Below are 15,982 nucleotides of genomic sequence, written 5' to 3'. Positions count from 1 at the left end.
AGTAAGGTATCACCTCACACCAGTTAGAATGGTCATCATCAGAAAATCTACAAACAACAAGTGCTGGAGAGGATGTGGAGAAAAGGGAAACCTCTTGCACTGTTGGTGGGAATGTAAATTGATACAGCCACTATGGAGAACAGTATGGAGGTTCCTTAAAAAGCTAAAAATAGAATTACCATATGACCCAGCAATCCCACTACTGGGCATATACCTTGAGAAAACCATAATTCAAAAAGAATCATGTACCACAATGTTCACTGCAGCACTATTTACAATAGCCAGGTCATGGAAGCAACCTAAATGCCCATCAACAGATGAATGGATAAAGAAGATGTGGTACATATATACAGTGGAATATTACTCAGCCATAAAAAGGAGTGAAGTTGGGTCATTTGTAGAGATGTGGATGGACCTAGAGACTGTCATACAGAGTGAAGTAAGCCAGAAAGAGAAAAATATCATATATTAATGCATATATGTGGAATCTAGAAAAATGGTACAGATGAACCAGTTTGCAAGGCAGAAATAGAGACACAGATGTAAAAAACAAAAGTATGGACACAAAGGGGAAAAAGTGGGGGGGAGGCGGGCGGTGTGGTGTGATGAATTGGAAGATTGGGATTGACATGTGTACACTAATATGCATAAAATAGATAAGTAATAAGAACCTGCTGTATAAAGAAATGGATAAATAAAATTCAAAAAAAAAAGAGAACTAATGAGAGCTTAGAGTATGCTGCATATCCTCCCTTATTTAAGCCCAGAGCCATTTGCTTAGACAAACCTTCCCTTGAATATATTGGACAATTCTGTCTCCACTTCTCATTAGCTCTGTAAGTTATTTAACTTCTTTGAATGTCAGTTTCTCCTGCAAATAGAATGCCTAACTTAATGTTTATTTTAAAGATTAAATCTTCTAGCATGTGCCAAAAAACAAAAACAAAATAAAACCACACATGATCACCTTAATAGATGTAAAAGAAAAAAGAGTACATGACAGAATTTATCATCTTTTCATTATAAAACTCAGCAAGTAAGGATATAAGGGAACTACCTGAAGCGGACAAAAGGCACCTATAAAAATTCCCCAGCTAACATTATACTTAATAGTAAAAGAGTAGTTTATTTTTACTTAAAGTGGAAGAAGACAAGGATGTCTACTGTTAACCACGCTATTCGGCATTGTTTTGGAGTTGCTAGACAGTACAATAAGGCATACATATTGGAGAGTAAGAAATAAAATAGACTTCATTCACTTATGACGATTGCTTTTGTAGAAAACTTGAATGGCTGAAGTTTTAGCAAGGTTGCAAGATACACGATCAACATACAGAAATCAATGGTATATCTATATACTAGTAAAACACCATTAGAAATTGAAATTTTTCAAGTACTGTTTATACCAGCTCCAAAACATGAAATACTTGCATATAAATCTAGCAATGTATGTGAAATATTTAAATGGTAAAAACAACTAAACACTTATAAAAGAAATTAAAGAAGACCTTAATAAATAGAGAAAATTCAGTGGTCATGGATTAGAAGACACAATATAATAAAGATGTCAGTAATTGATCCTTAAAATCAACACAATCCCATAAAATCCCAGCAGAACTTGACAAACAGGTTCTACAATTTATTTAGAAAGATAAAAGAACTAGAATAGTCAATATAAATTTGAAAACAAATTATAGGTGTCTCATTCTACCTGATGTCAAGACTTCTTATAAACCATGCTCTAAGGAATATAATCAAGACAGTGTGGTATTGGTGAAAGGATAGCCATGTAGAGCAGTGGAACAGAATAAGTGTCCAGAAATAGACCCTTTCAAATATGTCCACTTGATTGCATCACAGATATACAAACAATTCATTGGAAAAATGGTAAAATTACAGGCTCCATTCGATATACGTTATGCATAGAAAAAAGAAAGCACCTCAACCTATGTTAGCACTATAGACAAACATTTACTTACAATGAACCAAAGACTTAAATGTAAAACCTAAAACCATAAGGCTTTTACTAGAAAATGTAGAAAATATTTCTGCCTTAGCCAAAGATTTCTTAAATCAATGCTAAAAGCATGATCCTTCTTCTTTAAAGAAAAAATATTAATTGGACTTATTAAAAACTCAAAACTTCTGCTTCAACTACACTGTTCAAAGAATGAATAAAATGAGCCATAGACTGGGAGAAAATATTTGCAAAATACATATCTGCTAATGGACTTGTATACAATATAATATATAAGTAACTCTCAAAACACAATAAGAAAAGAACCCAATTTTTTTTTAGATGGGCAACATATTTGAATAGATCTTTTTCACCAAAGAAGACATATGTATGCCAAAAAAGTACATGAAAAGTTGCTTGATATCATTAGTAATTACAGAATGGAATTTAATACCATAGTGAGGTATCACTAAACAGCTATTAGAATGGCTGAAATTAAAAAAAAAAAAACAACTAAAAACTAACAATACCATTAACTGGCAAGTATATGGAGCAATTGGAGCTCTAATACATTGCTGGTAAGTATGCAAAGTGGTATGAACATTATGGAACGCAGTTTGGCAATTCCTTATAAGGTTAAATATACATTTACCCTACAACTCAGCAACATAAGTAAAACGGTATGTTTATATAGAAACCTGCATGAGAATATTCACAGCAGCATTAGTCATAATCGTTCCACACTGGAATTAGCCCACATGTCCTTCATCTGGTAATGGATGAACAGCCTATACCACATCCATACAATGGAGTAATACTCTGCAATAAAAAGAAATGAACTCCTGAATCATGCAACAGCAGGAATGAATCTCAAATGCATTATGCTAAGTGAAATAAGCCATACTCAGAGGCTGTGATCCCATTATGACATTCTGGAAAAGCAACATTATAGGGACAGAAAACAGATTAGTGGTTGGCTGGTTGGATAAGGTGGTTGAAAGCTGGGGAGGGTTGATTACAAAGTGGCATGAGGAAGTATTTGGAGATAATGGAACTTTTGTTATTGTGCAGGTAATTACATGGTTATTTGAATTGATCAAAACTAATACAGCTGTACACTTAAAAGGGTGAGATTTACTGTATGTACTTTGTTATCTAGTAAACCTAACTTAGAAGAAAATCATTAGGTACAATTAAGAGCATATTGGCCCAACAGTGAAAAATATCAGTGACAGAGCGATAGAAATCCACCATGATTTGAAAAGAAAGGTTAAAATAAGAAACAGAGAGAAAGACCTTTGGGAGAAAAAGCAAAGAGTCAAACATACATGTAACTGGAGTTTCAGAAGAGAGGAGAGAGAAAAATGTAGAAAATCATTTCAATAAATACTGGCCAAAAATTATCTAAATTTGATCCAAAACAACAACCCCACAGGTCTGGGAAATTCACTGACCGTAGCAGAATAAATTTCAAAAATTTACCAAGAAACCCCCACTAAACTAAACACAACATGGTAAAACTACCGAAAACAAAAGAAAAAGTAGCCAGTGAGGGGGAAAAACGAAAAACAAACATATTACATTCTCCCTCTCCTCACCCCAAAGTAAGAATGACATGACAGCTGACTTTTGTTAAGGAACTGTTGAAACTACAAGACAATAATTTCTGCTAATGTGCTGAAAGAAAAAACAGTTAGCCTAGAATTCTCTGTCAAAGAGAAATCTTTCAGAACTGAAGGTGAAATAAAAACAGTTTCAGATAAACAAAAGCTAAGAGAATTTGTCATTAGCCAACCTGGACTATAAGAATTGATAAGGAAATTCTCCTGGCTGAAGAGAAATAATACCTGATGGAAATTCAGACCCAAAAGAAAGGAGAAAGAACACTCTTCTGGTTTAAAAGGTAGTGTATTATCTGGCCCTCATCTATTACTCAGATTTAATCTCACAAGATGTTCTCTTGAACTCACTGCCCAGCCCAGTGTTTCTTGATTTTGTTTTTTCCCAAATTCTGCCAAACCCATTAATGGATCGTGAATCCTAGAAGGTCAGGATATTTTACTTTTTAAGAAGTAGAGTAGAATGGGAAATACCAGAGTACACTGTTGTGAGGGCTAAGTATTAACTTTTAACATTATCTCAGGCCCGTTTGTTTATATACTGGTTTACAATGTAAAATGTATTTCTTGATCTCTGGGTTACAGTCCAGAATGTTTGGAAAACACTACCCTAACTCCGCTGGCCTTTGTACTTCTTGAACATCCCAGTTCCTGTGTGCTGTTGTTGCTTCTTTTTCATATCTTGGCATGGCTAACTTCTTTTCAGCTTTTAAATTTGAACTCAAATATTACCTTCTAAGAAAAGTTTTTGCTACCTTTCTAAAAGAGCAGGGTACTGCAATTAGTGTCAGCATGATCTTAAAAAAATCCTAGAGCTAAAGAGCATTGAAAGTTTCTTTTGAACTTACCCTGAATTTTTGTCTGGTACTCAGACCTTTCTCAAAACTTGTCAATAATGGAAAGAAAATGTAGGAAAGCAAATAAACTATAATGACAGTCTGTTTTAGGTGGGAAAAGGTTATTAGACTTCTCCAGATCTGTTCCCTGGAATTCAAATGCACAAAGTCTTTTTTTTTTTTTTTTCAATTAACATCTTTTCATTCCTTTCCTCTTTCTTTCCACTGGAAATTATTACTTTGCACTAGTTTTTCTGGTCCTATGTGAAAGCAGCTTTCCATTAATTCTGGAATTTCTCCATTTTTCAGTGGTCAAATGTGTATATCCATATGTTGAAAATGGAATGATAGTCTCAGGACGTGGACCAAAATTTTACTACAAAGCAACGGTTGTATATAGATGCAACGAGGGTTTTAAGCTTAATGGCAGCAACAAAATTGTCTGTAGTGCGAACAGTACTTGGGAGCCTGAGATACCAACATGTATTAAAGGTATAAACATTGTCGTTTTCCTTTGTTTTTTTTTTTTCTTTGACATTAAATATGAATGATACAGAATAATAGAAAAGAAACAATTTTCATATTTAACTGTCTTGTATTCATTTCTGTGATAGTTGTATGACTTCAAATTCACAAAGAAATCTGCTGTTGCAATTTTGGATGTCTTTATAGGGTCTTAGCATTTCCTGTACATCACACATGTGTATAACTTTCTCTTGTTTGGCATTTTTTACATGTAAAAATGAATAGCAATCATTTTTCAGAGTAAATTGAAGCATAGGAAGTTTTACCTAAATAAGAGTGAAAGGCATAATTCATATTAATGAAAAGAAAATAATAATGCCCGAGTTTTTTATTCAGTCTACATTATTTTGTCTTCCAGAGTCAACTATTCCTAGTACCCAGCCTCCAATTTCCAGTGCCTCAGGTTTATTAACTACCTACATATATTTTTTCAGAAGTCTTTTAAATTCCTGGTGAAAATGCCATCAGTAACTCCCAAGTGTTTGATCCAATCTACATTTTTTTTTGTTTTCTAGTGTCAACTCCTCCCAGTTCCCAACCTCCAGTTCCCAGTGTCTCAGGTCTAGTAACTTCCTGCTTATATATTTCAAAATCCTTTACATTCCTTGTGATTTTTTTCAAAATCTTTTAAATTCCTATGATTTACACTCATTCATCAATTTTAGGAATGAAAGGAAGAAGAACATATTAACAGCCATTTTAGTTGTTACATTTAGTGACTTTAAAATTATTTGCAGTAGTCTGCAGATATAAGCAGGTGGCAAGTTAAGTAAACTTTAAACATGTTTACTTACATGTAAAATGATTAAAAGATGGGTTTTTTGGTGGATGATTTAAAACCTTCCTTACTGAGTGATAGTAAATTTAAAATGGGATCCATTTAAAGCACTTAGCACAGTGCCTGGTATCTAGAAAGCTCTTAAAGGTAGCTTGTATGCATTACAGCATAACTCAAAGTAATATTAATGCAGAGGAAGGTCCATGGCGTCTGTTTTTTAACATGTATGTTTTCTGTGTCATCGACATTGATAATTTATTCATTTTAAAAGTGATCTGTTGACACCTTTACAGGGTATCTTCTGGGTCTAGGACTATGTTTCTTTTCCCAGACGGTGACCAGTTTGGTTCTGCAGGGACTACTGATTAGCTGCTCTGCCTAAGACTTGAGAGACTATTTTGTTATGGTGGAAGGAATTATCTTCCTGATTTCAGGGCTGCTATCTCTGGCTTCTTCTCTTTGGTTGCAGCAGAAGCAAGAGACAAGAGGAAGAGAGGAAGAGCATTAGCCTGGGCAGACTGCACTCAGGGTCCCAGTGTGGCTCTGCTCACTAAAGTAACATCATTTCTATAGGTTCCAGTGTCCCATTGTTTAATGACTCAAACAAATGTCATCTACTGGCTTTTAATTTGTTTACTTCCTATTGTCCTAATATTTTAAGGGCTGAGGGGAATTTTTCATGTTAACATGGTAATTAGAACACCTTTTTTATAATTCCTGTAAACCTGGTATCCAGTAACCTCCTTGAGTACCTTGGTGAGGGCTGTGAAGTTTTGGGGGGGAAAATGTGTTTTTTTGGTGGATGATATTGACCCATCCATGTTTACTCACATGGTTATCGGGACTATGCACTGTGGTATACTGTGTTTGTTGATAGGCTCTTTTGAAAGAGTTGACCATAAGCATTTTATAAAGGATTTATAAAACACTGATACAGTTTAGTGTTTGAAGAAGAGAGAATTGTGAGGACAAATTTATAAAGAAGGTAAACTACAGGGATTTTTTTTTAAATATCAAAAATCAAAATTCCTCATGAGACTGTCAGTCATTTTTTATCATCAGTTAGAGAGTATGAAAAGGATCATTAGTGACATATACTGGTGATAAGGTGGATATGATTATGCAAATATGAAAAAATGTGGGCAAAATACTAAGTGGAAAAGAAAAGGATACAAATTATGTACTAGGGTACTATGTGGATGGTATTTTTTTAAAGATTCATGTCTTTATTCTGAACACATATTTTTATGGTTTATTATTAGTTAACTTCTAGGATTTCCATTATATAATACAAAGCCATAGTGAACATCCCATAGTGAACATTCTTATGGATACATTCGTATGTACTTGTGTAAATATATATTTTAGGTTAACTTCACAGAAGTAGAATTGCAAAGTTTAGGAAGTATGTGTATTTTTCATTTTGAGAAATAATCTTTTTAAAAAATCAAAAGTAAATCCATAATTTTGTATTGATAAGTCTGGAGAATTGAATCAAATTTATTTTTCCAGATTCCAAGCCTACTACTCATCCAACTACGACTCTGGGATCAAGTCGTCCAGGTTCAGGAGTTCTTTATTCTACATATATTGCTTAGAACTTTTTAGGGTGATGAGTGAAAAATGATGTCACATATTAATTTGCATTTATTTAATTATCAGTGAAGCTGAGCTTTTTTCATCTACAGGTATTTATTCATGTCCTATTTTCATTTTTCTGTTTGGTTTCTAAAATATTTCTTTTTTTTTTTTTTTTTTTTTTGTTACGCGGGCCTCTCACTGCTGTGGCCTCTCCCCTTGCGGAGCACAGGCTCCGGACGCACAGGCCCAGCGGCCATGGCTCACGGGCCCAGCCGCTCCACGGCACGTGGGATCTTCCCGGACCGGGGCACGAACCCGCGTCCCCTGCATCGGCAGGCGGACCCTCAACCACTGCGCCACCAGGGAAGCCCTCTAAAATATTTCTTGTTGATTTGTCAGAACTCACCAAAGCCTATTTAAGATGAACTTTTTTTTCTAGGTTTTTTTTTTTTTTCTTGCCTTATGTTTACTAGTCAGTTTTCTTTTAAAATTTTATATTATTGGGTATATATATTGCTTTTTATAACTTTTAATTACATAAATAGTATATGAATATTAATTTGTATAATTTCAAACATTATGAAATCATACAGAGTAAAAGATTACTTCTCCTTCTCTAGTCCATTTCCTGAATCATCACTTAATAGTTTAGGGTATCTTTTTATTTCTGTACATCAACATCTTTATATGTGTACTTATACATATTTGGGCATTTTTTCTTAACCAAAAATGGCATTATGCTGCTCATATTTTTCTGAAACTTTCACTTTTTCCATTTAATATCTTGAATTGGGGTTGTTTTTAGATTTACTCCCATCCTTTTTAATGATGACTTTAATATATACCATATTTAACTATTCTCCTATCAGTGGCCATTTACATGTGCATTTTACATTGATAGGTAGCTGGGTGTATTGATCTTTTCCCTAATGGCTATGACTGTGTATCCTTCTTATAAAAGCTTCAGGACTTCCCCATGCTGAAATTATATAAACATCTTAACCATACATCCTGATTGCATTATTTGCATTAAATTGTTGTTTTATCTGAAATTCATTATGGTATGTGGAATGAGATTAGGTTCATCTCCATTCCACCTACCCCATCTAATGGCTAAGTAGAACTATTTTTTGAATAAGTTGTCTTCTCTACAGCTGTTTTGAAGTGCCAATTTTTATCATACATTAAATAAAGTCATAGGTGCTCTAATCTTCTCTCTATTCCCTTGATCTCTGTCCATTCCTGTGCCCCCACTAAGTCGGTTTTTTGACGGCAGTACTATGATATGTTTTAATATCTGGCAGAAGACATCCTTTTCAGAAATGTTCAGGCTATTTTCTATGTTAATTTTTCTAGATAAAATTTTTTTTGATTATTTCAAGCATTTTAAGTGTACATTTCAGTGGCATTAAGTACATCACTACTAGCTATCATCACAACTTTTTCATCATCTCAAAATGAAAGATTATATCCATTTAATAATAACCCTCCATTCTCCCTCCCCTCAGCCCGGGTAACCAATATTCTACTTTCTATCTCTATGAATTTGACTATTCTAGGTCAAGAAGTAGAATCACTTCTGACTTATTTCACTTAGCATGATGTTTTCAAGGTTTGTCCCTCTTGTAACATGTAGCAGAACTGTATTCCCTTTTATGGCTGAATAATATTGCATTATTTGTATATACCATATTTTGTTTATCCATTCATTTGTTGATAGCCACTTGGGTTGTTTCCACCTTTTGGCTATTCTGAATAACACATTGGGTTATATGGTAATTCTGTGTTTCCCTTTTTGAGGAACAAACTTAGTGTCTTCCTCAGTGGCTGCACCATTTTACATCCTCACCAGTGATACCCATAGGTTCTAATTTCTCCACCCCTTTGTCAACACTTATTTTTCTGTTTTTTGATAATAGCCATCCTTATACATGTAAAGTAGTATCTCATTGTGCTTTTCTATTTTTTAATTTCCCTAATGATTAGTAATTGATCATCTTTTCATGTGCTTATTGGTCTCTTATAGATCTTCTTTGGAGAAATGTCTACTCAAGTCCATTGCCTATTTTTGAATTGGTTTTTTGTTGTTGTTGAGTTTCAGGAGTTCGTTATGTATTTTGGATATTAATCTCTTATCAGATACATTATTTGAAGATGTTTTCTCCCATTCTGTGTATTGCCTTTTCACTCTGTTGGTAGTGTCATTTGAAGCACAAAGGTTTTTAATTTTGGTAAAGTCCAATTTATCTATTTGTTCTTTTGTTACCTGTGTTTTTGGTGTGACATCCAAGAAATCATTGCCAGATCCAATATCATGAATATTGTCCTATATGTTTTCTTCTAAGCGTCTTATAGTTTTAGCTCTTAAGTTTAGTTCTATGATCCTTTTTGAATTAATTTTTGTATATGATGTAAGTGTCCAACTTCACTATTTTGCATGTGGATATCAGTTTTCCAAGAACCATTTGTTGAAGAGATTGTCCTTTCCCCATTTTTCCCCATTGAATGTTCTTAGCACCCTGTTGATAGTCATTTAACCATATAAGCAAGGGTTTATTTCTGGGCTTTCTACTCTATTCCATTAGTCTGTGTGTTTGTTTCTATGCCAGTACCACTCTGTTTTGATTATTGTAGCTTTTTAGTATGTTTTGGAACCAGGAAGTATGAGCCCTCTCAACTTTGCTCTTCTTTTTCAAGGTTTTTCTTGGCTATTACTAGTCACTTGATTCCATATGAATTATAGGTTTGATTTTTCTATTTCTGCGAAATGGATTTTCAAGATGGTGATAGGGGTTGCATTTAATATGTAGATTGCTTTCTGTAGTATTAGCATCTTAATAATATTAAGTCTTCCAACCCATGAACACAGGATGTCTTTCCATTTATTTATGTCTTTAATTTTTTTTCAGCAGTGTTTTGTAGTTTTCACTCGATGAATGTTGCACTTCCTTGGTTAGTTTATTCCCAAGTATTTTATTCTTTTTGATACTATTGTAAATGGAATTGTTTCCTTAATTTCCTTTTTGGATTGTTCATTGCTCATGTATAGAAATGCAACTGATTTTTGTTTGTTGATTTTGTAGCCTGCATCCACCTTTGTTGAATTATTTGTTCTGTCAGGTGTGTGTGTGTGTGTGTGTGTGTGTAATCTTTAGAGTTGTCCTTTTATAAGATCATATCATCTGGAACAGAGATCATTTATTTCTTCTTACCCAATTTGGACGCTTTTTATTTCTTGTACTTGCCTAATTGCTCTGTCTAGAACTTCCAGTGTTATGTTGAATAGAAATGGCAAATGCAGGAATCCTGGGTTGTTTCTTATCTTAAGGGAAAAACTTTCAGTTTTTCACCATTAAATATGATGTTAGCTATGGCTTTTTTATAAATTGTCTTTATTATGTTAAAGTTTCCTTCTATTACAAATCGGATTCTAAATTGTTTTTAAGCCCTCTTGTACCTTTTAGTTTTTTTGTTCTGTTGAGATATAATTGACATATGGCACTGTATAAAGTTTACGTTGTACATCATAATGATTTGGCTTACATACATCATTAAATGATTACCACAGTAAGTTCAGTGAACATCCGTCATCTTATATAATACAAAATTGAGGAAATAGAAAAAAAATTTTTTCCTTGTGATGAGAACTCGTAGAGTTTACTCTCTTAACAACTTTCTTACATAACATACAGCAGTGTTAGTTATATTTATCATGTTGTACATTACATCCCTGGTACTTATTTATCTTATAACTGGAAGATTGCACCTTTTGACTGCCTTCATGCAATTCCCCTTTCCTCCCACCCTCTGACTCTATTAACCACAAATCTGATCTCTTTCTATGAGTTTGTTTGTTTGTCTGTTTTTGAAGTATAATTGATCTACAGCACTATGTTAGTTCCTGGTATACAACATAGTTAATATTTTCATACATTTCAAAATGATCACCATGGTAAGTCTAGTTACCATCTGTCACCATACAAAGATATTACATAACTATTGACTATATTCCCCATACCTTACATTTCATACCCATGACTCATTTATTTAGTAACTGAAAGTTTTTACCTCCTAATCTCTCTCATCTATTTCTCTCCTCCCGGCAGCCACCTGTTTGTTCTATGTATGACTATGTTTCTGTTTAGTTATGTTTATTTGTTTTGTTAGATTCCACATATGAGTGAAATCATATAATATTTGTCTTTGTCTGACTTGCTTCACTTAGCGTAATACCCTCTAGGTCTATCCATGTTGTCGCAATTGGCAAGATTTCATTCTTTTTATTCCATTGTATGTGTGAATGTGTGTGTGTGTGTGTGTGTTTATATATGTATATATATGGATAAAGAAGATGTAGTGCGTGTGTACAGGAGGGCTTAAAACCAATTTAGGATCCAATTTGTAATACAAGGAAACTTTAACAAAGTAACATTCATCTATGGATGGGCACTTAGTTTGCTTCCGTATCTTGGCTATTGTAAATAATGTGCCAGTGAACATAGGGGTGCATATACTTTTCGAATAAGTGTTTTCATTTTCTTAGGATAAATACCCGGTGTTGGCTTGTATGGTAGTTCCATTTTTAATTTTTTGAGGAATCTCCATACTGTTTTCAATAGTGGCTGCACCAATTTACATTCCCACTAACAGTACACAGGGGCTCCCTTTTCTCTACATCCCTACCGGTATTTGTTATTTGTTGTCTTTTTGATGATAGCCATTCTGACAGGTGTGAGGTGATATATCATTGTGCTTTTGATTTGTACTGCCTGATGAGTAGTGATGTTGAGCATCTTTCATGTGCCTGTTGGCAATCTGTATGACTTCTTTGGAAAAATGTCTATTCAGGTCTTCTACCTATTTTTAAATTGGGTTCTTTGTTTTGTTTTGATGTTGAGTTGTATGTGTTCTTTGTATATTTTGGATATTAACCCCTTGTCAGATATATTGTTTGCAAATATCTTCTCCTATTCATAGGTGGTCTTTTTGTTTTGTTGATAGTTTTCTTTGCTGTGCAAACATTTTTTAGCTTGATGTAGTCCCATTTGGTTTTTTTACTTTTGTTTCCCTTGCCTGAGGAGACATCCAAAAAAGTATTGCTAAGGCTAAAGTAAAAAAAAGGGTATTTGCTATGTTTTCTTCTACAAGTTTTATGGTTTCAGGTCTTACATTTAAGTCTTTAATCCATTTTGAGTTTATTTTTGTATATTTTGTGAGCAAGTAGTTCAGTTTGATTCTTTTTCATGTTGCTGTACAATTTTCCCAACACCATTTATTGAAGAGGCTGTCTCTTCCCCATTATGTTTTCTTGTCTCCTTTGTTGTAGATAATTTTCCATATAGGTGTGGGTTTACTTCTGTGCTCTCTCTTCTGTTCCATTGTTCTATGTGTCTGTTTTTGTGTTAGAACCATACTGTTTTGATTATTTTAGCTTTGTAGCGTAGTTTTAAGTCAGGATGTGTGATACCTCTAGCTTTGTTATTCTTTCTTAAGATTGTTTTGGCTATTCGGGGTCTTTTTGTTTCCATACAAATTTTAGAATTATTTTTTTCTAGTATTTTGATAGGGATTGCATTGGATCTGTAGATTACCTTGGGGTGTATGGTCATTTTAACAATATTAATTCTTCCAATCCAAGCACAGTATATCTTTCCATCTGTGTTGTCTTCAATTTCTTTCATCAGTGTCTTATAGTTTTCTGAATATAGGTCTTTTACCTACTTATTTCTTGGTATTTTGTTCTTTTTGATTTGATTGTAAATGGGATTGTTTTCTTAATTTTAGTTTTAAGTATAATCACATTGAATCCATAGGATAATTCTGACAATACACTAATGATAAATTTGTTTGCTGTACCACAGAATATTGTCCCAGGAAATGTTACTGGACAGGAAGAAGAATGCTTTGATACTGAATATAAATTTATAATATTTTGATACTTCTTTTAATTGGAAACATTAATATAGTTTATATAAGGAAAATGAAATTATAAGGGTTTTTGTACAAAGCAAAACCTATGAATTTAGAGGACTTTAAGCTTTATTGTTTTTTCTCCTTCTTTTTTTTAACTTCCATTTTTTTCCTTTTTTCTAGGATATCCCAGTCCCAGTGATGAAACACCACCTAAAGATGCTGAGAGTTTAGGTATTATTTTGGTTGTTAATAACCCTGCATCATGAGGCCCTAGTTTTCAACATGGAAATATTACCATTATCTGTAGTTAGAAAAGAGACAACATGTCACAAATTGGTGATAATTGTTCAATGTGTAATTGTAAAATTGTACATTTTAAGTAATTTTAAAGGTGAAGATACCATGACAGATATAAGTGGTACTATGTATAGGCACATGTGGGTAATACAGTTTTTAAGAGGTTCCCCAATTTAGGCTTCCTAGCATGATAAGTTTACTTTCTTAAATAATACGGTTATATGTAGTTTAATATATATAAAACATAGCTTGTTTTCCATGTGATAGTGTTACTTTGTAATGGCAATTTTTAGATAAATTTTCTTTCTACTGGTACCTTGTATATACAAGCCTTAAAGTACTGCTAGTTGGGTTAGTTTTTCTATATCAAGCTGGGGTAGCACACTTAATGTTGGCTTACATAGTTCACACATATGTGTTAAAGAGCTTGATGAAGTATAGTTATGACAGTTAAATGAAATATAAAGATTTACTGATAAGGAAATGAAGAAAAATAGCTATTACTTTACTTTAGACTAGTAAAGTTAATCTTTTTATAAAGTGTACTTTAGGCTTGTTATGTTTTCCCTCTGAAAACTGGTCAAATTGCCACTGTGTCAAGTGAATCCAGTGCCATCTCAAGAAGCTAACACTTGATAATATTTATGAAATAAAAAAAGCAGAGCCAAACATGCATTTTATGCTATGAGTTATAGATAATAAAAGTAATGGCAGTTTAGAAGCAGAGGTACTACTGACAAACATTTCTAAGAATTTAGATTTGGTAGTATTATTTATTGCTCTCTGGATAGTCAAAAATGCATGCTTACGTTTCTGTGCATAGTTTTTATCCATGTGCCCTGGTGTTCCCTTTATATTCTTAGAGCAAATCTCCTTGTAGGACTATGTCTTAATCTGGGGGGAAAGGGGAATAGGAGCTGTGATGATACAATGATGTATTGTTTGTGAAGACTCTGCAAATAACATCTATATGATAGATTAATAGCACTCTATGACTTATTCTACAGACCCACTTAGGGAAAAAAATATATGTTAAATTTCTAACAAAATCATAAGTAATAAAAGACTGAATGTTGAACTAAACGAACTATAGTGGGCTACTACATTTCTAAAATGATTTTCCTCTAAACTAGTAAATTCTAATTGTCTTAGTTACCTTTACTAAATAACCTGGTGTGGTAGCTACAGCATACAACAATGAAAAGTGAGGTTCCTGTTAGGTGTTTCACAAGGTGTGTCCTAACCCTGGAATGTGATTAGAAGGGTTCTGTGATCAAAATAACCTGGAAGCACTAGCAGTCATGCTAAAACTAGATTGATAATTTTTTCTTTGTAGTTATAGATGATCTGAACAAATTAAAATGCAGCTGCTACCTGGAGACCCCTAGGTACTTAATTATCTCCCAAATTGTTTTCATTTTTTCTCAGGTGCAGGAATCATTGTTGCAATTGTCATTGGTGCACGTACGTATCCCAAACTTTGATACCAATTAAATCAACACATTACTCTGAAGAAGTGCAATAGTTTTTTAAAAGATTTTTCTATTTCTGTGGCTTTATAGCTTGAAATTAAGTAAAACAGGAAAAACCTGACCTTTTATATAATATACTACCTTGTATTATTGTTTGTCTATTCCTTTGTATTCTACATGTCCAGTTACTAACAAACCCTAAATAATACAAGTTATTTCAAGATCATTACTCATATGAGCTTGCATCCGAAATATGCTTTGGGTAATTTTCTCAATTAATCAAGGACTCTTCTCTGACTTACTCTGTACTGTTTAATGCAAAGAATTGCATTGATACTGAAGAGTCCAGATGGAATGTAAATGTATATGTGCTTAGATAAGATAACATTTTCTGGCCATGGAAATCTGACCATCGTTTATTTCTTCTGCTAGATTTTGAATCTTGGCAATGGTTTTTCACAGTTACCTATCATTTGTTTCCTGATTTCTTGTAGTTTTTGGCGTTGGAGTAGTTGTCTGCAGCATCTGCTTCTGTTTTGGCAAAAAGAAGAAAGGGTAAATTAAAGCATGTTTTTTAATTTATTGGTCCTTCTCACAGTTGACATAGTTTTGTGCAGTTTTTGTTTGTAGTCTGTATTGCATGTTGTTTTTTCAAAAAATGCACCTGCATGAGTGTGTTGTCTAAATTACATTTCTTTACTAAAAACGTTTTCAGCTGCTTTCAATATCATTGCAACAAGAGTAATCTGTGCAGGTTGCTTCAGCTAATTATGATGTAAGAAAAATTTCTGTGGGATTTGAGGTTTAAGTGCTGTAGTAAATCATGGACCATTTTGGGGCTTTCTCTATCCTAGGTGTACCTAACGTCCTAGATTGGACTAATGGCCAAGATTAAATATTATAAAAAGGTTCACTGTGGAGACTTTGACAGCTGTAGTCACTGTAATTTTTATGGTGAAAATTTTCAGTTGTCTGTATAACTGAGGTAGTAGTAAAGAGCTACA

General features: G+C 33.5%; 1 protein-coding gene across 1 annotated transcript in view; it reads left to right on the top strand.

Moving 5' to 3' along the window:
- Positions 1-15,982, top strand: part of LOC307049299 (membrane cofactor protein-like) — a gene marked incomplete at its 3' end in the record, with an annotated part of 51,948 nt that overhangs the window by 30,009 nt on the left and 5,957 nt on the right. Inside the window, exons 6-12 of the mRNA XM_079698761.1 lie at positions 4,722-4,904; positions 5,296-5,340; positions 5,453-5,497; positions 7,228-7,278; positions 13,390-13,440; positions 14,935-14,970; positions 15,473-15,533. Of these exons, the coding sequence (XP_079554887.1) occupies positions 4,722-4,904; positions 5,296-5,340; positions 5,453-5,497; positions 7,228-7,278; positions 13,390-13,440; positions 14,935-14,970; positions 15,473-15,533 (472 nt within the window). The remainder of the gene's footprint in view (positions 1-4,721; positions 4,905-5,295; positions 5,341-5,452; positions 5,498-7,227; positions 7,279-13,389; positions 13,441-14,934; positions 14,971-15,472; positions 15,534-15,982) is intronic.

Source organism: Hyperoodon ampullatus, assembly GCF_949752795.1.
Source record: "Hyperoodon ampullatus genome assembly, chromosome: 2".
In the NCBI taxonomy this organism is placed as follows: Eukaryota; Metazoa; Chordata; class Mammalia; order Artiodactyla; family Ziphiidae; genus Hyperoodon; species Hyperoodon ampullatus.
This window is presented reverse-complemented; position numbering and strand designations above follow the sequence as displayed.